The 21,880-nt window shown below is 52.6% G+C and overlaps 3 protein-coding genes across 9 annotated transcripts; 2 read left to right on the top strand and 1 right to left on the bottom strand.

Annotated features, from left to right (window-relative positions):
- Window positions 1-10: 10 nt before the first annotated feature.
- KIAA1191 (KIAA1191 ortholog) lies at window positions 11-7,773 on the top strand. Of its 2 annotated transcripts, XM_040603354.1 has the most exons (7): window positions 11-164; window positions 246-436; window positions 1,764-1,890; window positions 3,567-3,691; window positions 4,923-5,029; window positions 5,349-5,485; window positions 5,947-7,773. In XM_040603354.1, the coding sequence occupies exons 1-7, from the start codon at window positions 137-139 to the stop codon at window positions 6,153-6,155; spliced, it is 924 nt and encodes a 307-aa protein (XP_040459288.1). In that variant the 5' UTR covers window positions 11-136; the 3' UTR covers window positions 6,156-7,773. The 2 variants fall into 2 exon arrangements, with proteins under 2 accessions (XP_040459288.1, XP_040459289.1); XM_040603355.1 differs by lacking the exon at window positions 246-436 and having other exon boundaries at window positions 61-164.
- A 1,816-nt stretch (window positions 7,774-9,589) lies between these two features.
- SIMC1 (SUMO interacting motifs containing 1) lies at window positions 9,590-17,769 on the bottom strand. 6 transcript variants are annotated; one of them, XM_040603346.1, is made up of 11 exons: window positions 17,597-17,769; window positions 16,621-16,755; window positions 15,247-15,990; window positions 14,787-15,007; window positions 14,090-14,159; window positions 13,510-13,655; window positions 12,890-13,087; window positions 12,266-12,394; window positions 11,129-11,285; window positions 10,964-11,048; window positions 9,590-10,062 (listed from the first exon to the last, which is right to left on the bottom strand). In XM_040603346.1, exons 1-11 carry the CDS (start codon window positions 17,663-17,665, stop codon window positions 9,827-9,829), a joined length of 2,190 nt encoding a protein of 729 aa, XP_040459280.1. In that variant the 5' UTR covers window positions 17,666-17,769; the 3' UTR covers window positions 9,590-9,826. The 6 variants fall into 6 exon arrangements, with proteins under 6 accessions (XP_040459280.1, XP_040459281.1, XP_040459283.1 ...); XM_040603347.1 differs by having other exon boundaries at window positions 9,590-10,047; XM_040603349.1 differs by having other exon boundaries at window positions 12,890-13,069.
- A 3-nt stretch (window positions 17,770-17,772) lies between these two features.
- Window positions 17,773-20,973, top strand: THOC3 (THO complex 3). Its single transcript, XM_040603353.1, has 6 exons — window positions 17,773-18,002; window positions 18,414-18,570; window positions 19,423-19,627; window positions 19,978-20,139; window positions 20,230-20,330; window positions 20,660-20,973. Exons 1-6 carry the CDS (start codon window positions 17,820-17,822, stop codon window positions 20,821-20,823), a joined length of 972 nt encoding a protein of 323 aa, XP_040459287.1. The 5' UTR covers window positions 17,773-17,819; the 3' UTR covers window positions 20,824-20,973.
- The last annotated feature ends 907 nt before the right edge of the window (window positions 20,974-21,880 follow it).

The following is a 21,880-nucleotide window of genomic DNA, read 5'->3' as shown; positions in this document are numbered from 1 at the left end:
CGTCGCATCTCCCCTCAGGCGGCGGCGGTGGGAGCTAGCAGGCTCCGCCATGGCACCGCCCGGCCCGCCGCCGCCCGGCCCGCCGCCCTCCGGCCAGCCTCGCTAGCCTTAGCCAAGCCGCTGCGCCGCCGCCGCTATGACTTCGCGGCAGCCGGACGCTCCCGGTAAGGCCCCTCCCGCCCCCGCGCTCCCCGCCGGCCCGGGTAGGCCGCGGCGGCGCTGAGCGCTGCCCTCTCTGTTCGCAGCGCTGGAGCAGGGCGGCGGGGCCCGCCCGGGCAAGATGTCGCTGCCCATCGGCGTGCCGCGGCGGGCCTTCAGCTACGACGACGCTCTGGAGGACACGGCGCCCATGACGCCGCCGCCTGCTGACCTGTGCGCCAACGTCCTCTGGAAGCAGCCGGTCATCCCCGAGCGCAAGTACCAGGAGCTCTCGAAGGTGCGGGCCGGCCGGTTGGCCCGGGGCCTGGGCCTGGCGGGTGTCCCGGTGCCGCTGCAGCCCGGCCCTGGCAGCCCTCCGGTCCGGCTGCTGCCCCCTGTCCCCCGCAGCAGGGACCTGCTGGGCCCCGGAGGAGCTGGGGACAGGGCACGGTTCTGCTGCCAGGCCCTGTCGTGGGAATGCTGCAGTGTGGTTGAGGGAGGCATGTTGTGGGAGCCTCCTCGCTTATGGCAGGCGTTTATGGATGGGAAAAGCTGCAAGCTGTAACCTGGCGCAGTAAAACCAGAGCAAAAGGGTTGACTTAGGCTGGGTGTAAACTCTTTATGATGAGGGTGGTGAGGCACTAGAGCAGACTGTCCAGAGGAGCCATGGATGCCCCATCCCTGGAAGTGTTCAGAGTCACTTGCGATGAAGCTTTGAGCAACCTGGTCTAGTGAAGGGTGTCCCTGCCTGCACCAAGGTGGCTGGACTAGATGACCTTTGAAGGTCCCTTCTGACTCTGACTGTTCTATGGAATGACCGTGGGTATGCTTTGATTGCAAGACCGGCTCTTTCAAACTGAGGGTATTTTCTGAGCTGGAATTGAAGTTAAATGTTGTTGAATGGAAGTAGACAACTCTTGTGTCCATTTGAGTTTAACCTCTACTTTTACCTCACTTTGTTATAAAATCTTTCTTAGGGAAGAAAACCTTAAGTTGTGGTTTAGCACAAAAAGCAAACTGGCCAGTCAGGGAGCAGTAACTCGTGTTTTAGGAGGAGGAAGTCTGTATTTCACAGGATTACTTGTTTTCTAGTGTTTGTTGTCTAGCCCTTTGTTGCTAGGGGCTTGTGATCAGTGGTAGAGATGTGACCACTAGACACACTGAGCAAGAAACTGATAAACGGAATAGGGGGGAAACCAGATCTGAACACCAGTGTCTAATCTGTGTGACTGCCATTCTGTAAATAGTTTGTGTTTCTGAGCTGTCTGTGGAAGAGTTCTTGCTCAGTTGACCTTGAAGTCCAATTTGCAGTTATGAGAATGAAAGTAGATATGTTAGGGTTTCTTTCCTGTTGACCTTTTTGTACTTCGACTGAAAAATTGTTGGCCCTGAGCCTGGTGGGTTTTCAAATGTGGGGTGAAGTTGCTTGTTCGTTGCTAAGAATTATGTGGTTCAAGCTCTAAACATTCCTGGGCTGTAGTGAGAACAGTGCATGTGCTTGTTCCATGGGATGAAGGATAGCTGCTGGAGCACCTTGGCCTTGTGTCTCATTTGAGTAGTTAAGAGATGTGTCCTGTGATGAGATACTTTCTCATCTTAAACTGTACCCTGCTTCTTCTCCACAGGTTGAGGAGGGAGATGGCGACATGAATGCATCTGTCATAACTCCGTCATCATCCACTGAAAGTGTGAACAAGGTGCCTGTGGTGAAGGCCAAGGCCACTCATATCATCATGAACTCTCTCATTACAAGTAAGAGCTCTCACCTCTAATGTGGTGGCTAATGAGGTGTGGGCACATGAGTGCTCTGGCTTGCTAATGCCTCAGGGTAACTACCAGAGTTCCTGGATGGTTTGTGGATTCAGACCTACTTTGCTCTTGAGCTGTGTGAGGGTTCTTTGGAGGATGCTTCTAGAAGGAAGCAAGGAACTAGGGAATAGATCACATCTGACTGCCTCTGTGTTTCCAGGTGCTGGAGGTGGGTGATGAGGAAGGAGTGCAGGGTACATTATCTCCTGACAGGAGACTGCTGCAGTCCATGCCACCTTGTTGCTGGAGTGCAGAGGTGGCAGCTGCTGCTACTTCATGTTTGCTTATTAACTTGCTATTTCTGAATGACAGGTAAAGCTCTAAAATTAACCAAAGCAGTCTGGAGAGCTGACATACTGTGCTAATGGAGCACTTGCTAGCATTTATGTTAATAGCAGCAGCAGCTGCTGTCTTGCTAACAGTAGCACTTAATTAAAAAAAAAACAAACCTCAAGTCATGATGCTTTAAAATCAAATTAGGTCAGTTATGTTTGTGGAGAAGACATGCCCATTTGCAACAGGAAGAATTATTCATGTGTTAATCTGTTCCTGCTGCCTCTTCTTTTAGCAGCTGGGATCTGAGCTTTGTCTTTTCCTCCAAGCTGTGCATCCAGAGAGGTCTAGATCTTCAGACGAGCATTTTGGAATAGCTATACGTTTGAACTTGTTTCAGTCTTGGCTCAGAAATAACCAGTGCATCAGAAAAGAACATCCAGAATGTGGACTTTCTGGAAAGCATCTCCTGTTGTAGTCTAATGATAAAATGCTAATCTAGTTAAAACCATGATGGCCTAAAAATGTTTTTGTGCAGTAAATAAGGAGCACCATTCTGTACCTCCCAGGAAGAACATTCAGTCAAAAGTTGGAAATAAACAAAGGTCCTCTAGATTTCTCATACATACAGTGCTATCCTTGCAAGTGTTACTGACATGGGAAGTGTTACCTGTTTTAAAAAATACATTGGGCCTTTCTAGTAATCTTTTTGTGTTCTAATTCATTTTGACTTTTTTCTTATTCCATGAGGGAGTGAGCATCTTATGCTGGGAAGGGGCAGGGGTTGTGCATGGGAAGTACTTACATCTTTCAGAACTGAAGTTTATATCAGTGTAATGGATGTTGGCTCTGTATTTGGCTGAACAAGCTTTTTACCTAAACTAGAATCACTGGGAGTCTTTACTGCTTGTTCTGTAAGGCTGTGATTGTCAAATCAGCTAAGTGTGGGCAGTCTTTCAGAAGACTTAATTTTTTTGTTGTTGTTGGCCAAAAAAACTCCCTTGAATCTAGGTGGCCACTTAAAATGTCCAGCTTATTGGGGTCTCCTAGATTTAGGAAACCATGATTAGGAGTGATGTAGCTTCTTGACTGAGCCGGGCTTAATTGCAAGTGTTGCATTTGTAATACGTCTGGTGATTTGGGGCAAATAGCTGTTCATCTGGCTTCACCCTATGACTCAGGATAGTTTTCAGATCTCATTAGCTTCATCTTGCTGCCTCTGTCAACTCATCACAACATGTATGTATGAATGATGGAAAAAGTCTTGCATTTGGTTGCTTAACTTTGTTTGCTAGAACTGCTTGTGGTGGCATTTGTGTGTGAATATGTGCTCTTGTCCATTCCAGAGCAGACTCAGGAGAGCATTCAGCGCTTCGAGCAGCAGGCAGGGCTGAGAGATGCTGGCTACACTCCCCACAAAGGCCTCACTACTGAGGAGACCAAGTATCACAGAGTGGCTGAGGCAGTCCACGTAAGGCTTGTTTTGCATTGGCTTTTTTCATGTAGGTTGTGTACTAGTTTAACTGGCGACATAACTTTTGGAGCATGTTGCTAGGACTCTCCTTAAACTGCTTTCTTTGAAGGCTTTTAGCTCATTGTGTAAAAAAAGTTACCCACATATATTTTAAAGTTAGCATTAGCCTTTATAGTTTTGAAACTGAAAATCTGTCATCCCACAGTCATGTCAATCACAGTTGTCTTTCCAAGTGAGCCTACACAGGCTCTGGTTTCTTGCTGTACCTTTGAAGGGTGCCCTGCAGTTGACTGTAACTGTTTGTCCGGAGAGAACTTGTAAACTGCATTTCTGATGGGGAAGTTAGCAGATGAGATTGGGCTTGCCTCGTACTGGAAATAAAGACAAAGGTCTTGAACCAACATACTTCTGATGAGCTCAGTTGCCCACAGTAACCTTGTATTTGGAGTTTAATAGTGAACTTGCCAAGTGTACTCCCCCAAGGTCAAAGTTTCAGTAACAGTCTTGGTGAATTGCGTTAGTGTGGCTTGGGCAGCCACAGGAAGCTTTCTGAGAAGGTGCCTGTGTAGCTGGTGTTTGAACTGTAACTGCCCTCAAGTGACTTCTTCAAAGTTCAGTTTGTGCTGTCTGACTTTTAATAACCTGGTTCACATACACCCGATTCCTGTTCATTTTATGGCCAGGGGTAGTCTTCACTTGCAGTTCATCTCAGAGTGGTGCTGCCATACTTTTTATGTGGATTACTTCTCAAGGTCTGGTACTCCTAGACCTTGTACCTTCTGTGTGAGGTCTGGTCTCGCCCTTACTAGAGAACTTGAGGTTCCAAAAAGCTTTGTTGCTCTGAAAAGTGCTGGAGACAAATGCTTGCTGTGGCATTTTGACTTACTAGGTAGCTGAACAGATGCATAAGCTAGCTCTGCTATGTCTGCAGCATCCCTGTGAATCTGGTATGGAAACAGTGCATTACTGTTGGGTAGTGAATTTGAATTGCAGAGTGAGCAATAGGTGTTATTTTACTTCTAGCCTGGAGAATGTGTCTGGAGTATAGTGGACTTGTAAAATGCTTATCTGATGTGGAAAGAAAGGGGTGTATGCAAGTATTGTAATACAGGGTATAGCTTTAGGTGAAGTGACACTTAAATCCTTATCACCTGTGATATAAACAATTGCCTAATTTTGACAGTAAAACTGGCTCTGTTGCTTCTTTTTCTCTTGCCTCTCCTAACAGAAGCTAAAAATGCAGACTGGAGAGATGACAAAAGATGACAGACAAACTTCTTCTGCTCAGTCTACTCCAAGCAGCACTCCCCACGCTTCTCCCAAGCATAAAAACAGGTACTCTGTTCCTGGGAGACACTGCCTCTGTTGGTTTCCTACAGGCTGCTGAGGTGGGAGCTGCTACAAATAACTTTCGTATCCAGTGAGGGATTGTCTAAGGGATGAAATTCAGAGCCTGCTGTGGATTGATGTTGGACAGATCCAAATGCTGAAAGATTGTGCAACTTGGGCATACATATCTTCCTTTTGGGTTGTAACAAACCTATTCAAATTGTTTAAATTGCCCCCTGATAACAACATGTAAAGTTCCTGGCATGGTGGGGCCACTTGAAGTATTTCATTCTCATGCTCTATACATCTCTATTTTTTTCTGTAGGGGCTGGTTTAGTCAGGGATCCTCTACTTCTATCACTGGCCCAGACTTTGGCATAGAAGCTGGTGGGGACAAATTGCCATCTGAAAGATGGAGCTTTTTTGGACCCAAAGCCATCCAGAAATCTGCCAATGATCCAGGTATGTCACCTAAAATCTCCTGCCCTGCAAGATCTAGGGGAGACCTGTCATACAACAGACTTGCTAGATATTTCTGGAGCCTTATCCTGCTTGTCTTGTTACTTTCTAGGACCACCTTGTGAATGTGTGCTATTCATCTTTCTGTGCCTGAATATAAAGCAGTTAGGTAAAACCTATGCCAAGGATCTGAAAGTAAAAATAACTTGCACTGAGCTGCAGTAAAAGGGCAGGGTGTGAAGGTGACACTTTTTACTCTTCCTCTGTCTGGTGGAACCAGAACTGGAAGTGCCAGCCACTGATGTGGAATATACTTTTGATGACATGAAGCTGTTGAGTCTTGTGTGGGATTTCTGCAGTGTCAGGCATCTGTGACACTGCTTACTCCTGGCAGCAGTGGGGAAAAAAAGCACTTGGCTAATTTTTCTAGCTCTTACTTCCTGTGATTTTTTTCTTTTTATCAGGAGGATTTACCATCCAATCTTATAAGGGTGCCCAGAAGCCATCCCCAATGGAGCTGATGCGTGCTCAGGCTACTAGGATGCCAGAGGATCCAGTTACCTTCAAGCCACCCAAAATGGACATTCCAGTCACAGAAGGGAGGAAACAATCTCCACGTTCCCATAATATCAAACCTCGGGATCTAAATGTGCTCACTCCCACCGGGTTCTAGGAAGAATGCTTCTGGTGTCTTTAGCAGGCTACAGGGTGTCTTAGGCTCTGCTTCTCTGTCCCATTGTGCTGCAGTAAAATACGGAAGTCTCCCTTCCAGCTCTTCATCTCAGAAAAGGAAACTGTTGTGACTGTCCTCCTAAAGCCAGTCTTGGAAAAATCTCCTGCACTAGTACTAAACCAATGTAACCGTCCTGTCTGCTCTATCCCTACCAGTTAGGTCTGCTAGGCTGCACTAGATGTGCTTCCTTGTATACTGCACCACCATAAAACCTTGAACCACGTTTTGTGGGACAGGACTGCATGTCATGTGCAAGCAGGCTGGCTTGTCTACCTGTAGTCTGGTTCTCTTGTCCTGCTCAGTGCTGAAGTACCCTCAGGAAGACAGTGATTATGTCTGGCGTATACAGAACACCAGCAGAAAATGATGAAAACAAGCAAGGACCGAAAACTGGACTCTTAACCGCCAGAAGGAAGCTGTTCTGCAAATGGGGTGGGTCAGTTTTAAATGTGGCACTCCCTTACTGTCCAGTGTGACCTTATAGTTTGACACCTAGTACTTTGTTCTTGGAATTTTTTTACAGGAAAAGTGAGCAGTGACCATTCTAAGATACTTTTAATGAAAGGCAGGGAGCAGAATCTAATGGGGTTTGGCAGTAATGAGGAAGAATGTCTTTTCCAGCTCCTTATGTTCCTCCAAAAAGATTGAAATGACCGGAGGTGGTGTAGCTTGAACCAAGTAATCATCCTCTCTTTTTTTTTTTTTTTCTGTAAAACAACACTGCCCTGCCTTCTCCTGGGCAACAGGCTTACAGATGTTCTGGCACCCTGGGTGCTGCCTGATTTGTGTTTGGTTTTTTTCCTATCATACTGTATGAAGTGTTTTAGATGTCAGGGGCACTTCTCAGTAGGGTATTTTGTTTCGTCAGCATTAAATGCATTTTGCAGGTCTGGGGGAAGACTGAGGACAGATCAAGGCTAAACATTCCTTCCTGCTATGGTACAGATGTATGTAACTTTTGGCCTAGTTCAGAACTGGTTATTGGGAACAGCTAACACCTGCTTCCATGAAAAGTGGAAGGAACCCCTGGCTACCTTCTAATCCCTTAAGCATTATAGACAGTGTTGCTCTGCAGTCTTCACCTGTCCTGTAGCAAACCGTTCTCTCTCTTGATCTCATGATTGTGTTGCAGAGCTCCCTCAGCCAGCAGCAGGCTTTCTGTGGTGCAAAGTGGCAGCAGCAGCCTGGCATCTGGTACTGGAAGCTCCTCTGTTGCCAGGACATTACACAGGAGTTACTTAACAGCTGGTAACTGTTGAGCTCTGGGGTTTCTGCTGCCTTAAACATTCCTCCTGGTGAGAGAGGCAGGGTTGGCTCACTTGGCTAGCCGCTCTCCCCTCTGAAGAAACATGTTTTGTGGCTCTGCTTCCTCTCAAGCTTCAACAGCACTGCCAATGATGTGTTTAAAGTCTCCCACCCAACCAATTCTCAGTCACTACTCATTTGCACCTTGGCAATCAGTCTCTCATTTGACATTAATTTATTTGTTGTCTGTATTCATGTCTGTGTGATTATTTTTTTGTTTGTTTGTTACTGGAAAATAAAATCCTTGTGAATGAAGGTCCTTGGTGTTTGTTAGCGCTGGCAAAGCACCTGTGGCAGAAATGTGGTGCTGTCCACTGAGTCAAGGTTCTGCCTAGTAAGGCTCTGGCAGCACTTGCAGTAGGATGAAATGTTTGCTTTGTAAAACTCCCTTTTGACAGGGGTAAATAGGTTTAAAGCCAGACTTAGTCCTGTCTTGGGGCTTGTGCAGGTGAAACTAAACATGGAAGTCTTTTATGTTTTCTTGAGCTGTTCAAATGGTGATTTTTCATGTTGCAGAGATTGTCTCCTGCAGGTTGTGTGCTGTGTTTGCACCTGTACTATGTAGGAGCCAGGCTGGTATTTGCCTAGAGGTGCCCAGCTCTCAGTGGTGTGACCATCTCAGCTTTGCTGCCCTCTGAAAAGTTCTGGTTTGAGTGCTGTTACAGTATTTGTAGCTGTGAAAGTACTGCTGATAGAGCATGTGTTTCTCCTGTGCTGGGAATGTCTGAGCTGAACGCTGGTGTTGCCTGTGCTCCTAGAGTGTTAGCAGAATTAAAAGTGATTAAATAGATCCCGAATCACCCAGGTATTTCTGGTAGAGGCTGCTCCAGGGCTCTGTTACATAGGCTAATATCACAGTTTAGTTTGGGAAGGCTGGGGTTTTAACTGTGTCCTCTCAGAATATCATACTACTTTCTGCATTTTTACTTCAACACAGTTCTTGGGGATATGACCAACATATTGAAAAATAACATCCATAATTACAGCCCTCTTGTTGGAATGCTGATTCTTGTCTAATTATGGAAGTCTAATCCAGTTAGGTTCTTTTAACTGGAAAATACGCCTGAATGAACATACCAGGCAGGAAGAGCAGCTTTCTAGAGCAGGGAGCACTTAAGGTTTTGCACTGTTGGGAATACTTCTGGCTACTACTCCCAAAACATTATTTCACTGTCCCCTGGATGGCTTATCCCTGGATTAGAGGGGCAATGCCATGTGAATGGTTAGTTTGTTCTGTACCTGGCAGTTGAAAAGTGGCTTCCTAAGGAGCAGATGTGAGCCCCAAGTCAGACCCTTTCAAGCAGTTCTGGGCTAACTAAAGCCAGTCTTTTGGGTGAGGCCTTGCTGTGTAGCAGGCACCACATCTTCAGTGTGTGCAGTGCTAATACCAGGACTACTGCATTCCTGGCTCTACCTGTGCTGCCTGATACTCCTAGGCTCTGCTTTCCTCATTAGGACACTGCCAAGGGTCCCCTGTCAGGGGGGCAGCTACAGGAGCATCTCCTGCTCCCAACCTCTGTTGCTGCTTGCTGAACTGTCTGAGGAGAGCTTCTGTAGGAATGCCCAATTGCTCTCTGACCTCAGCTGCGATTTGAGTGGATGGCAGTGGATTTGAATTCAATTTTCATCTCCATAATGTGCATGCTTGCCTGGACTGCAGACACTTCAGTGCTGGAAGAGAGAGGCACAGCCTTTTCAGCTGATGCTGCTATTCAGTCCTCCCTCTTGACATGCTAATCACCTTGGGCAAATTCATGTAGTTTGATTTGATTTGAAGCAGAAATGTTCCTCTCCTGAGGACTGACCAGCATGGCTTAGGGATCTCTGCACTGTGAATGCCCTCACTGCATCCCACATCTGGGTTGTTAGTGTTTTGGTGTTTGTTTTTTTTTTTTTGTGCTAAGGATTATAATATCATCCTTAATATTGAACAGGTATTTTGGCATTGTTTGCTGTGCGAACTGCTGTCAAGAGTTTGTGGCTGCATCAGTCTAATGTCCCAAGGTACAAGCTGATGGAGCTCTGCACTTCCTTTGGGCAGGGCTGGCACCAAGATGGAAGAGTCCCAATAAATACAAAAATAATTTATTTTTTAAAAAATGTACAAAGTACCTAATAAAACTAGGATGAGGCAAGTTTGAGAGGAAGTGCTGAGACCATGTAAACCAGACATTTTTCCAAAGAAATGTATAAACAAACCCACGTGATGCGTGACACCTGAGACTGCAGCAGGAGATGGGAGTTTTGATCCGGTTTTATAGAGGAAACAAAGTTCTTTGTGTCTCCTGCTGCAGTGGTGGTCTCCATCAGGTAGCAGTGACAATGAGGAACAACTCCCGAAGCATGCACAATTTCTCTGTGATCTGCAGGGGAAAAGGCTGCCCCAGGACCTGCTGCATTCGGCTGATGGAGTCCTCTATTTTCAGTTGGATGTCCAGATGGCTGATGTCATCACCATCCTGGAGCTTGGGCTTGGCTTTCTGAATGATCAAATCCATCCGTTCATTGAGTGAGCTCCGCAAGTGCTCTGCAAGAGGAAATGCTGGTGGGGAGAGGCAGTGTGTAATGGGCTGCCTGACCCGTACTGGGCAGACTGCAGCGTCCTGCAGGCAGCGCAGTGCTGTGGTGGAGGAACAGCTGGGAACTGTGCTCATCTTCTCATGGTTATCCTTGATGCTTCTGCACGAGACTAGCCTGGTGTAAGGAACTGTCCCCTCCCAGAGCTCAGTCTGCATCTGGAAAGAGCCCAAGAAGTGGGGAGGGGGCAGGGCTTGTAGCATCCTTTTCTCCTGTGCTAGTGCCAGACTGAATAGCTGTCCAGCTGCAAGGGAGAGTCTTAACAACTGTAATCATCTAGGGCTTCAGGGAGAAAAAGACTCTATGCACATGTGATGGTGGGTTCCTAAGAGCCTTAACCCTAAGCTAAAGCAGCTGAAGTTGGAAAAAGACTTTAGGAATTTGAGGAGTTTTGTCCTGGGGTCAGAAATGCTGCTCCTTTCATGGCTACTGTGGGTGGTGCTCTCTGCCCAGTTTACTAAGTACGGAATATGTCCTGGCTTTACCATCTCTTTGCCTTCTGCTTTTCCTCCTAAACCACCCTATTCTTCCACTCACACTAAGTGTGTGCAACTTAGACAACAGTGGGTACAGAGCACCCCCTTGTGTACTTCCCAGTGCTGGAGTTGATCCTTTAGGAAGCAGACTATTTCTTAGAGGCTAAACCTGACAAAGCAATTTGGGTGCTCTGCTTGGGGCAACACGACTTCTTTACTCTGACTTCTGGGAATAATTACTAGCATGGATGGAGGCACATTATCTTTCTAAGACTCAGTGTCTTAGCTGTGAGCTCAAGAGTGATGACAAGAGAGGAGGAAGAGTACTTTGGCTGTTCCACTGCAGCCTCTTGATGAGATTGTCTATTAAGGCCAGAACAGGCTACGTACCCAGTACCACATTTTGGTAGCTCTGGAGCAGCAAACTCAAGTACTGCAGCATCTCATCCCATCTTTGCCACGTTGCTGTATCATCCTATGACAAGATACAATATTTGGTTATTAGAAGAGGTTTTCTCAGGAGAAAACAAAACTAAGGGAGGTTGGGCTTCATACCTCGTATTTCAGGAGCACAGAGAAGTGGTTCAGAAAATACAGGATCTTGGCCAGAGACAAGGGCAAGGTCGTGGGTACATCACAACTATGCTGGAACACAAGTTCTAGTAGTCTGCAGCGCAGGAGCTGGCTCTCCATGGTGTTAAAGAAAGCTTCCCTGGAAGACAAAAGGGATTTACTTTGGGGGAGACAGCACAGCTTGACCAGGAACAACTGCTCCAGTATGCTCCCGGTGTCCCATTGGTGCTGATCTGGTACAGATGTGGGGTGACTGCCAGGGCTGCCCAGCAGTGCACTGGAAGGAAAACCACCAGATGTGATAGGGAGACCTTTGTTCCGCAGCTTGGCCATGGGCATGTTTTTGTCCTTAGGCCTGACCCGTGGCAATTTGGGGTCAGTATGGTCTGTCAAGCAAGCTTAGCTGCTTCACTTCACCCTGCCCAGCCGCCTGTGTAGAAGTTACCCATTCCTGCTGACTTGCAGGGAGCACAGCCAAGCAAGTGTGAAGTGGGGTCAGCAGCCAGATGGATCTAGGATATATCCTAGGAGCGATAGCTTGGTTAGATTCAGTTTGGCTTGATCAGACCTGGTGTGCTCAGAGACCCTGCTAAAAGGGTCTAAAAGGGCTGCCTGCTGGGGCTTGCCAACACAGGTTTGAAATGTCTGCAGGTCTGGTGCTCTCATGTCTACACTAGAGCCAGTCAGGCCCTTGTGCTTTGGCTTCAGATACTGCATTTCTTAGAGAAGCACACAAAACGCTGTCAAGGCAAAGCTGTAAGAACTGCATTGTATTTCTGATGAGCTCCCATTGCTCCTGGGAATCAGTGATGTATTTACCAGTACCTGACTGTGCTGATGCAGAGTGCTGCATTTCAGACCCTCTTTACAGTTTTAAGGTCCTGCAACTTTTAAAAAGAGGGAGAATCATGTTCTTGGCAACACACCAGCTGAGTAGATGTATTCAACTGGTGATGTTTTATCTCCATGGGAGATACAGCCATACTCTTACTGGACGGGCCATAAATGAGCTTATCTTTCTCTACCCTGTGGGACTTTATGCATCCAGACTTGGATGTAAATTGGGAGTAAGACTATTGCTCACACAGGCGGATGCTGCCTTGCACATGTTTGTCTCACCTTTGGCTCCGCAGGGGAATATGCAGTATAAACGGGAATATCACATCTGCGATCTTACAGGAGCTGCAGTTGGGAGATTTGTCCACTTCCACTGCAATGGACAACATCCGCTGGAGCAGGAGCATCACCCTAGGTTAAAGACACAGTCAGCACTACGAGATACTACCCCTCGGCTTGCAAAGTAAAGCAGTGGGGATGGCACCTAGTTCAGCCTCATGCCTTGCAGTGAGGGACACAGGGGAATGTAGCAGGCTACATTTAGTGCCTCTTGATGGCTTTTGAATCTGAAGCTCTTTGAAGCAGAGCTAATCCCCAGGTGGGCCCTCGGGAGGTCTCAGCAGCTGTACTGAGTGGTGGTGGAGCAGCTTGGGACAGCCTGAGCTGTGGGCAAAAAGCTCCAGCCTTACGCTATGTGCAAGCGCAGGATGCTTACTGAGCTGATTTCCCACCAGGTAAGGAAGTCTCTTGCTCACCAAGTCTATGGACACCCCAAAGGAGAACCAGCAAAACTGGTCACAGGTACAGCCTGACTCCCCTGACTTGAGAGACTCTGGCTTGGGCGCTGGCTTCCTGACTTGGGCCCCAGGATAATGCCAGCAGGTAGACAGGACTTCTGGGGCTTACTTCTGAGCGAAGAAAGTTGGTGGAGCCACCTCTGCCTGGTCAGTGCTGGCCAGCCATGGTGCAGATGAACTGTGTTCAGTCTTTGCTTCTGCTGAAGAGGATGTAGTTTCTTGCGGCTGCTCTTGTGCCTGGAAGAACCCAGCTCCTGTAACTGCTGCGACCAACCATTTGACCACCTCCCTGGGACAGAAACAGGAACTTCAGTGGGAATAAGCCCGGTCTTGCTGCATTATGACTAGGTAGACTTGGAGCTTGAAGAAAGACCCCAAGGATGAAGAATATATCCCACCTGCTTGGACAGGTTAGGGAGTAGTTCTACTGAGCAGCAGATTTACATGCTCGTCAACAGGACTGCCACCTCAGTCCTGTCCTGAGCAATGCAAATCCAACCTCATTCCCGGGAAAAGCCCACTAGGTTGTGGCTGGAAATGCCTTGCGCATCATCTCTGGTGGTTTGCTTCTGTAAACCTGCCGTGGTTCTTTATACTTGGGCCTTACAACTCCCTCTGGCTCCCAAGCTTGTTTCCTGGAAAGTCTGACCTGGAATCTTAACAGCTGTTCCCTGAGCCCCTGCCTCTCAGCATCTGGTTCAGAATAAGGGAGGAGGAGGCATCCCTTACTTGATATTGTTGAAGCACGTGTCACACGAAAGCACTTTCTTGGCAATCGACTTCTGCAGCAGGCGCAACCTCAGGTTCTCCTGGAAGTCATCCTCCAGGGTCTGCACCACATACTGCAGGAAAAGGAGCCAGCCAGGGGGCTTCTCCTGAGGGCAGATGGAAATGGTATGAGCCTGGTGGAACCACAGGGTGAGTTGCTCCAGGGAATTCGGCTGTCTTGGGAATGGGCTGATGTACCTCAGGACTAACTCCAGGAGGGTCTGCCTGGCTCAAGCAACGTCCTAAGGGCATTGCTGGACCTGTTCTACCATTGCACTACAGCTGTGACCCACAGAGGCTTTATCCGTTGCTGTGCCTTCTTCAGATGGGACAACCTGCCTACAGCTGTGCAGCAGGTAAGGGAGCACTGCAGGATACTCAACTGGTATTTACTGCCCTCAGTGACTGCAATAAAACTGCATGTTGGACTGGCCCATACTGCAGCAAAGCAGAGCCACGTGAGGCTCTGGGGCAACGCTTATCCTCAGGCGCCACGTACTGGATGATCCCTGCCTGATGTGACACATGCGGTGCCAAATACCTGGTCTTCCATAATGTATTTCAGCAGCGTCCAGTCCCATCCCACTGTGGCGGTGTCGGCTGGATGGAGCCTGCAAGGACAGCACTGTCCATTTGTGCTGAACTGCCCAACCATCTGCCTGGAGGCACAGCAGCCCCCGGCCCTTCCCCAGCCCTTCCCACCCCAACTTGTTCAGGGACCTTCCCTGCCTTCTCCTCTCCAGCTTCACCCTCTCCCTTTCTCCTCCCATGACCACGTTCATTTTTTGTAAGCACCTGACTGGGGCTGTACTCCATGGAAAAGCCCAGGACTCTTGGGCCTGGGGCCTCACCAAACATTGTGCCCCTCTATGGGAACCCCGAGGGCAGTGGGGAAACTGCTCCAATCGCCTCCAGACAGTGGCCCCTGCTGCAGCCCAGGGAAGGCATTTCTGCCATGTCACAGCAGTGAAGGCGGCGCTCTACGCTTCAGGAGGAAGGCAAACACGATCCTCTGTCACAGAGGGCTCCCCGGTGTCACAGGCTGTCCCTGACCCACTCTCAGACAGCCAGGGGTGTGCCTGTGCTGATAACAGGAGGCAGGAGGATCATCCTGGGTTATAGGGGAAATAGCTCCCTGTTCTGTGGGTGATGACCATGGAGAACATAACCTTTACACTGAGCAGGCCCCCAGGAGCACCTAGCCAGTCCCAGGGCACCACGGCAAAGGGAACACGTACATTTGGATCTTCATCAGCAGCATGTAGGTGTCCTTCAGGATCTCCTCTTCTTGAGGGTCCAACAGGATCTGTCTGATCAGATGGGAGACAATTTCTTTGGGGGGACAGTGTTGGCGGGAGACGAAGTCACTCAGGAAATGCAAGGTGCCCTCCAGGAAGTTCTCCTCCATGGTGGTGTGCACCATGCTCAGCTTCCCGCTGGGGATGAGCTCAGGTTTCCACTGCGTACAAGGCAAGGCAATGGATAAAAGCCAGTTCCCCCCAACACAAAGGAACCCAGCTGTGATGTAGGGCCCACCGTGAAGGGAACTGCAATAACCAGAGATCCCAAATGCCTGGCAAAGCTCCCCTCAAAAGGGGAAGCAGAGCAGGAGCTGCCCTTGCTCCATCCTCTACCACAGGGGCTGCTCTGAGCAGGCTCCGGCTGGGCTTGGCAGCAGCTGCTCTAAACCCTGTTTACCTGCTGTGTTTCTCTGTCGGATGCTATGCCTTGGAGGAAGAGGTGCTGGACTCCACTCCTCCTGAAACACTGCAGTTTGTTCAGCCAGGCCTTGCTGTCAGCCTTGGTCCTGTCTGGCATCACTTGCTCGATTGCTTTGTGTGGTGATAAGTCACCTGCTCCCAGAAAAGGCCCCTGCGCCTTCCCTGGGGTTATGGGGATGGCTGGGGCAGGGCTCAGTCTCGAGGGGAGCTCCCTTTGCTGGCACAGGTGGGGAGTCTCTTCCTCTGGGCCACCGGCTTTCCAGCTGCTGCTGCTGTCCAAGCTGGAGGGGGACAGAGACAGCAGGTCTGAGTCCAGCTGCATGCTAGCCAGGGAGCCCAAGTCACTGTTAAAACTGGTAGTGCTGCAGTCCTTCTCCAGGCTGCAAGAGGAGCCGTGGTGGCTAGAGGTGATAGAGAGACAGCTCCATCTCTCTGTGCTTTCTGCTGTGTCCGTGATGGCACTGGGCTCTGCAGGAGAACTGTGCCAGGGTGCTGCTGGGCTCGGCCCCGCTATCGCCTCTGTTTCTTGCGTTGTGGTGGAGCACAGCTGTGGGTGGGACATGTGTGCTGCCAGGGCAGCAGGCACCTGCTTGTGGTCCTGGTCAGCCCCACCAGTGGTGTGTGGAGGGCTGCAAGTGTCCTCTGTCAGGTCAATGATGGTAACAGTGCTCCAGGGCGCCTGTTCTGTGCTTACATCCTCACAGGTCAGATCAATGATCTCCTGTAGGGACAGAGGGGACAGCACTGTCAGCGATGGTAGCCTCAGTCCTCCACTGCCAGGGACCTCTGCCATACTGGCACCGTTGCCCCAGCTCAGGAAGAGAAACCAGAGGCAAAGACCCCACCGCCTGGCCGAAGGGGACAGGTGCAGTGGCACCGAGCTCTGGTGTCAACCTTCCCCGGCAACATGGCAGAGCCCCAGCCTGACCCAGGCTCTTCTTCCCTGCTCCTGGCAGAAAGAAACCCCCCTGCTCCCCCCAGGGCTCCTTATGGCAAACGGCTGCATCCTCCCCTCCAAACACCTCTCACATTATCCCAGAGTGAGCCTGGCTGCCTGCTCACCTCCCTCCCGGGATGGGGAAATGCCAGCCCTGCTGGGGTGCCCGGGGAAGGCATGGGGAATGCAGCGAGTGCTCCTGTCCCCCATCCCCAGGGGCTCCTGCTCAGCGCTGGCAGGAGCGGTGCAGGATCCAAACCTCAGCACCACCCCTGCAGCGTGACCTCACCCGCTACAGAGACAGGAGTGCTGGGCAACAGAGCTACCATCACATCTATGGCACCAAGCCAGAGCTACAGCAGCCTTGAGACTCCGGGGATGGATTCCCACCCAGGACCTGCTGGGCCACAGCACCTGGAGCTCCAGGGACCGGCCGTCGGAGGGGCAGCAGGAGCAGGTGGGGGAGGCGGCTGTGCCCGCGCCGCTGGCAGGCAAGGCACGGCGCTTCCCCGGACCTGGACGTGCCTGGGAGGGGTCGGAGCCTGTCTGCTGTTGGAAAAAAAAAAACACCCTCAGCATCTCAAAGCGGGAACATGTTTTGCGGGCAGTTTAAACCCAATTTTTAACCCTGACTCAGACCTGCTGCCTTTCCCAAGGAGGGGCCGCAGGTGGCCTCGGGAAGAGGTGAAACCCAGCAGGCCCGGCATGCTGCGGGGGGCCGGTGGAGCCGCGGAGGGACAGGGTGGCCGCGGCCCCCGCCAGCCCTGCCGCACCGGACACCGCGGAGCTGTCGGCGCCTGACCCCACACCGGGCCCGGGGCCTGCGGCGGCCGGTGGCGCGGTCAGCGCGCTGCCCCGTGCCCAGGGCCCTGCCTGGCCGCACCTCCCGCCCTGAGCCGCCGCCCCGGCCCGCTGTCCCCGCCTGCGGGGTGGCCCAGGTGACAGGATGGCGGCCGCCCCGCCACGGCCCGGGGCTAGAGCCGGCGGGGTGCCCGGGGGCTGAGCCCTGGAACGCGCCTGGAGGCGCGGCTCAGGGAACCGGGCCTCCCCATGGCTGCGGGCCGGGGCCTTCCCGGGGGGACGCGACCGAGGGGGCTGGGACCCCCCGGGGTGACACGCCTGGGGACCGGGCCCCAGCTGGCGGGAGGTGGCCGGGGCCTGGGAGGCGGGGGAGGGGCGGTCCTCGGGGGATGCGAGGCCCGTGACCGAGGGGACCGGGCTCCCCGGGGACGCGCGGCGGGGCACGCCTCTCCACGGCCCCTGACGCTTCCTGACCTCCCGCGGCTCCCGTCCCGCCCGCGGCGGAAGCGCCGCCATGTTTGTGAGCGGCAGCGGCGCCGCGCGCGGCGGGAGGCCCGGCCCCGCCCCGCCCCACGGGCCGCCGACTCACCGCGGGGAGCGGCGGCGGGCGGCTGCTCTCCGAGTCCGAGTCGCTAATGACGATGACGCTGTCGGCCATTTTGGCAGCGGGCGGCGGCTCCACCCCCCGCGGGCCGGCGGCGGCAGCGCTGGGGCCTCGGGCCGGGCCCGGCCGAGGCGGGCGGCGGAAGCTGCGTCAGCCGCGGCGGCGGGCGGGGCGGCGGCGGGCCCGGTGACGGCGCGGCGCCGCCGCCATGGCGCTGTCGCCCTACGTGCAGGCCATGCAGGAGCTGTTCCGCGCCAACACGCGGAGCCGCGAGTTCCCGGCGCACGGCGCCAAGGTGCACTCGGTGGCCTGGAGCTGCTGCGGCCGCCGCCTCGCCTCCGGCTCCTTCGACAAGACCGCCAGCGTCTTCCTGCTGGAGAAGGACCGGCTGGTGAGCTCCCCCGGCACCGGGCGGGCGGGCCGCCGCCGGTGGGTACCGGACCCAGGGGCACCTGGTAGCGGGGCAGCCCGGCAGCCCTCGGGCCGGCACCGGTGGTTGGGGCCGGTACCGGGGACCCCGCCTGGGACGGGTGTCTCACACCGGGACTGGGCCCCGGTGGTGGGTTCCAGGCTTGGGAGCGGGTATGGGGCCCGTGCCGGGAGGGGGCCGGGGCCAGAGTCGGGGGCTGGAGCTGGTGCCCGGTTGGGGCGGCGGGAGGGTCCCTCCGGCCGTGGCGGGGGAGCGCGGCTGAAATAGCGCTGGGGCTGTTGGGCTGTATGGGTGCAGCATACTGGGATCCGGGGCAGGAGCAGGAGCTGAGCCAGCCTCATCCTCCCATCAATGGCTGTCCTCTCCCTCCAGGTGAAGGAGAACAACTACCGAGGTCACGGGGACAGCGTGGATCAGCTCTGCTGGCATCCCAGCAACCCTGACCTCTTCGTCACAGCATCGGGGGACAAAACTATCCGCATCTGGGATGTCCGCACCACCAAGTGCATTGCCACTGTCAATACCAAAGGTGAGTCCCTGCTGTTGGGTCCTGGCAGAACTTTGGCTGCGCTGGACCTGTCTGCAGTGGTACCGTGCTTTGGATGCGTCTTGTGGGTATTGGCAATCGGGGCATCTTTGCTGACTGCTTTTATCGTTGCGTTGCATTCATCCATAAGGAGCAGCAGTGAACGTGAGGGCTGATTTACTCTGGGGTCAGGACTGGAGAAACTACTGAAATACAATGCTGGCTGTTAAAATGTCCTGTGTGCTTGTCTCTCAAGTCTGTGGGCTGTGAGGCTGGAGACTGAGGAAAGGCACATCTGCAGAGAGGCCTGGTAGAAGTAAAAGTCTGAACAGATTCAGGAAACAGTTACTTGAATTTGTGTACTGGTTAACTCTGATACCATCTCTGTTCTTGGGAATCTCCGATTTTGAGTTGCCAGGGCTGGAAATGGCATTGTAAGATAGCATAACTGCAATCTGCCTTGTTGCATCATAGGTATTTTTTGTGGGCTTCCACTTTTTCTGGATCTTGAGGATCACTGGATTCGGAGGATATTTGAGTGGACCTTGTTTGGTGCTTGCTCTGGTCCCATCTTGGCTGAAATGGGAAGGGCAGCGATGTAGTCTTGTTGGCTTGAAGCTGCAGTTCTGTTAAGTTTGATTGTCAAGAACTATACATACTTGCTGGACAGCTACTGTATAGGGTTTGTGTGTTGGAGTGCAGACCTGGCAGTTTGTTTCCCGTTTGGGAGTGATTTGGAGTTAGTGGAGCAGGTTATGGCCTTAGATCAGGAATAAAAGCTGCCTGTCTGCTTAACTCATGGCTGTTGTGGATTGTTGTGTGGAAATGGGGCCTGCTGCTTTTCTGTCCCTCCAGGGGAGAACATCAACATCTGTTGGAGCCCTGATGGACAGACCATTGCAGTGGGGAACAAGGATGATGTGGTAACTTTCATTGATGCCAAGACGCATCGCTCCAAAGCTGAGGAACAGTTCAAGTTTGAGGTGAATGAGATCTCCTGGAACAATGATAACAACATGTTCTTCCTCACTAACGGGAATGGCTGCATCAACATTCTCAGGTAGGTGCCTGTGGTGGCTGGTGGGCAGGGTAGCAGGGCTGGCTGCCGCAGACATCAGTCTGCAAGTCCTTCTGCTGCTTTTGGGGAACGCAAGTTCCCCACCCCAGTGATTCCCAACCCTTTGGTTGGAACACACTTGCCTGGAGCTGTGGTTGCCTCAGTTCTGGGCTGGGCTTCCCAAGAGTGACCCTGATGCTCTGCCTCGTTCACTCGGCACTCCAGGTTTCCAAGAGTGTGGCCTTGGACCAGTTGGTTTGCTTACAGTCCCGGTGTGCCTCATGCCAGCCCTGCTTGTAGACAAGCCCTATGCTTCTCTCACTGCTTCCTGCCCTCTCCCTTGATCTCCGCAGCTACCCAGAGCTGAAACCTATTCAGTCCATCAACGCCCATCCTTCAAACTGCATCTGCATCAAGTTTGATCCCATGGGGAAGTACTTTGCTACGGGCAGTGCTGACGCGTTAGTCAGCCTCTGGGATGTGGATGAACTGGTGTGTGTGAGGTGCTTCTCAAGGTAGGTGGTGCTGTCCAGAAGCTGTTTGCCTCCCCTCTCTAGCGAGGGTGAGGCAGGTGGCTCACCGTGTGGTTCACTCTGTTGCTGCAGGCTTGACTGGCCTGTGCGGACACTGAGCTTTAGCCATGATGGCAAGATGCTGGCATCGGCATCAGAAGATCACTTCATTGACATTGCAGAGGTGGAGACAGGTAACAGTTTCCTTTTGGGAGACAGCAAGGGGGGAATCGGATGGAGAAGTGCTGGTGGAGCTGGGGTGGCGCTGGGGGAATCGGTCTGCTGCTGAAGAGCCTGGCTGTGTAGAGCAGAGCGCCGTGAGGGGGAGCCTCTGCCTCGTTGGTGTGTGGTAGACGTGCACGTCATGTCTGTGCCTTGTCGCCAGGTGATTAAAAGGCGCTGAAGCAGTGTTTGTTCCTCCTCTGCCTTGCGCGGGAGAGAAGAAGCAGGTGCTTGGCTCTGGGGCAGCGTGCAGCGGAGGGCCACAGGCTCTCCAGGCTGACGTGGCCCCTTTTCCGTGCAGGAGAGAAGCTCTGGGAGGTGCAGTGTGAGTCCCCCACCTTCACAGTGGCCTGGCACCCGAAGAGGCCGCTGCTGGCCTTCGCCTGTGACGACAAAGATGGCAAATACGACAGCAGCCGGGAGGCAGGCACCGTCAAGCTCTTTGGGCTCCCCAATGACTCCTAATGAAACCGCGCTGGGGGAGGCAATGCCTGCCTGCTCTCACGGGGATGGGAGAGTGCTTAGTTAGTGTAGGTTGGGGTGAGGAGATTGCCCCCCTCCTTGCCTGGTTGGCAGTGCTGCCACCTTTGGCTCAGCTCTGTGCGTACTGCTCTCTGCAACATTTGTAAAAAAGCAGCTTGTGTGCTGGGGAGGACAGGGGGGATGCTAGCAGGGCCCCCTTCGCCACCCAAGGGCTGCCGCCTCCTGTCTGGGGTGTGGGGGGCTTGTTCCACAGGCAAGTGGCCAAAGAAAGTCAGTCACTGAAGGTGACTGCTGAGGACCCTCCTTGTGAGAGAAGCTCTGCTCTGGCCAGGCTCCCCAGCAGTGATAAGCCGTGACTGTCCCCTTGCCCCCAGCGGCCTGCTGGTATGGGCGGCCCTGGGAGCAAAGCCTGCCCCTTCCCCTTCCAGTGTCCCTTCCTTGCACTGGGGCAGTAAGGGGAGGGTAAGGGAGTGCAAGTTAGGGGATGTTTCCCCAGCTGGGGCATTTATTTTTTTTTTGTACATGTGGTGGTTTTTTCTAATTTTGATAAATCCTCTTCCATAACGAAGGTGCCTGTGGCTGCTTTGGGGGCAGAAGTAGGGGAGAAAGCGGGTGCTGAGCTGCTGTCCTGGGAGCTCCTCTCCCTTCCCCTTGGCCATGGCAAGGCCCTGACTAAGGGGTCTGTGTTGCGGGGCTGCCCCCGCTGTCCCTGTCTCCTGTCCTGCGCTGTCACCCCGCCAGGGGGCGCTGCGCCCCCACACTGGGGACAGGCGACAGCAAGGACACTGCACAGAGGATGGGGACAGCCGCAGGGACCTGTCCCAGTCCTGTAACCCTTCTCCTTCTGGCAGCATCCTGGATGGATGGAGCAGGGCCGAGGCCCCAGAAGAAGATGCTGCCTGTTCCATGCCACGGTCACCAGCCCTGGGCAGAGCCCTTCCCTGTACCCCTGCCAGGGGTGACAAGGAGTGCCTGCCCCGTCCCTGCTCCCTAGGAGAGCTGTGGGGCTGCCTTCCCACCTGTGCCCTGTGCCAGCATG

Source organism: Falco naumanni, chromosome 8 (assembly GCF_017639655.2).
Source record: "Falco naumanni isolate bFalNau1 chromosome 8, bFalNau1.pat, whole genome shotgun sequence".
NCBI lineage: Eukaryota > Metazoa > Chordata > Aves > Falconiformes > Falconidae > Falco > Falco naumanni.
This window is presented reverse-complemented; position numbering and strand designations above follow the sequence as displayed.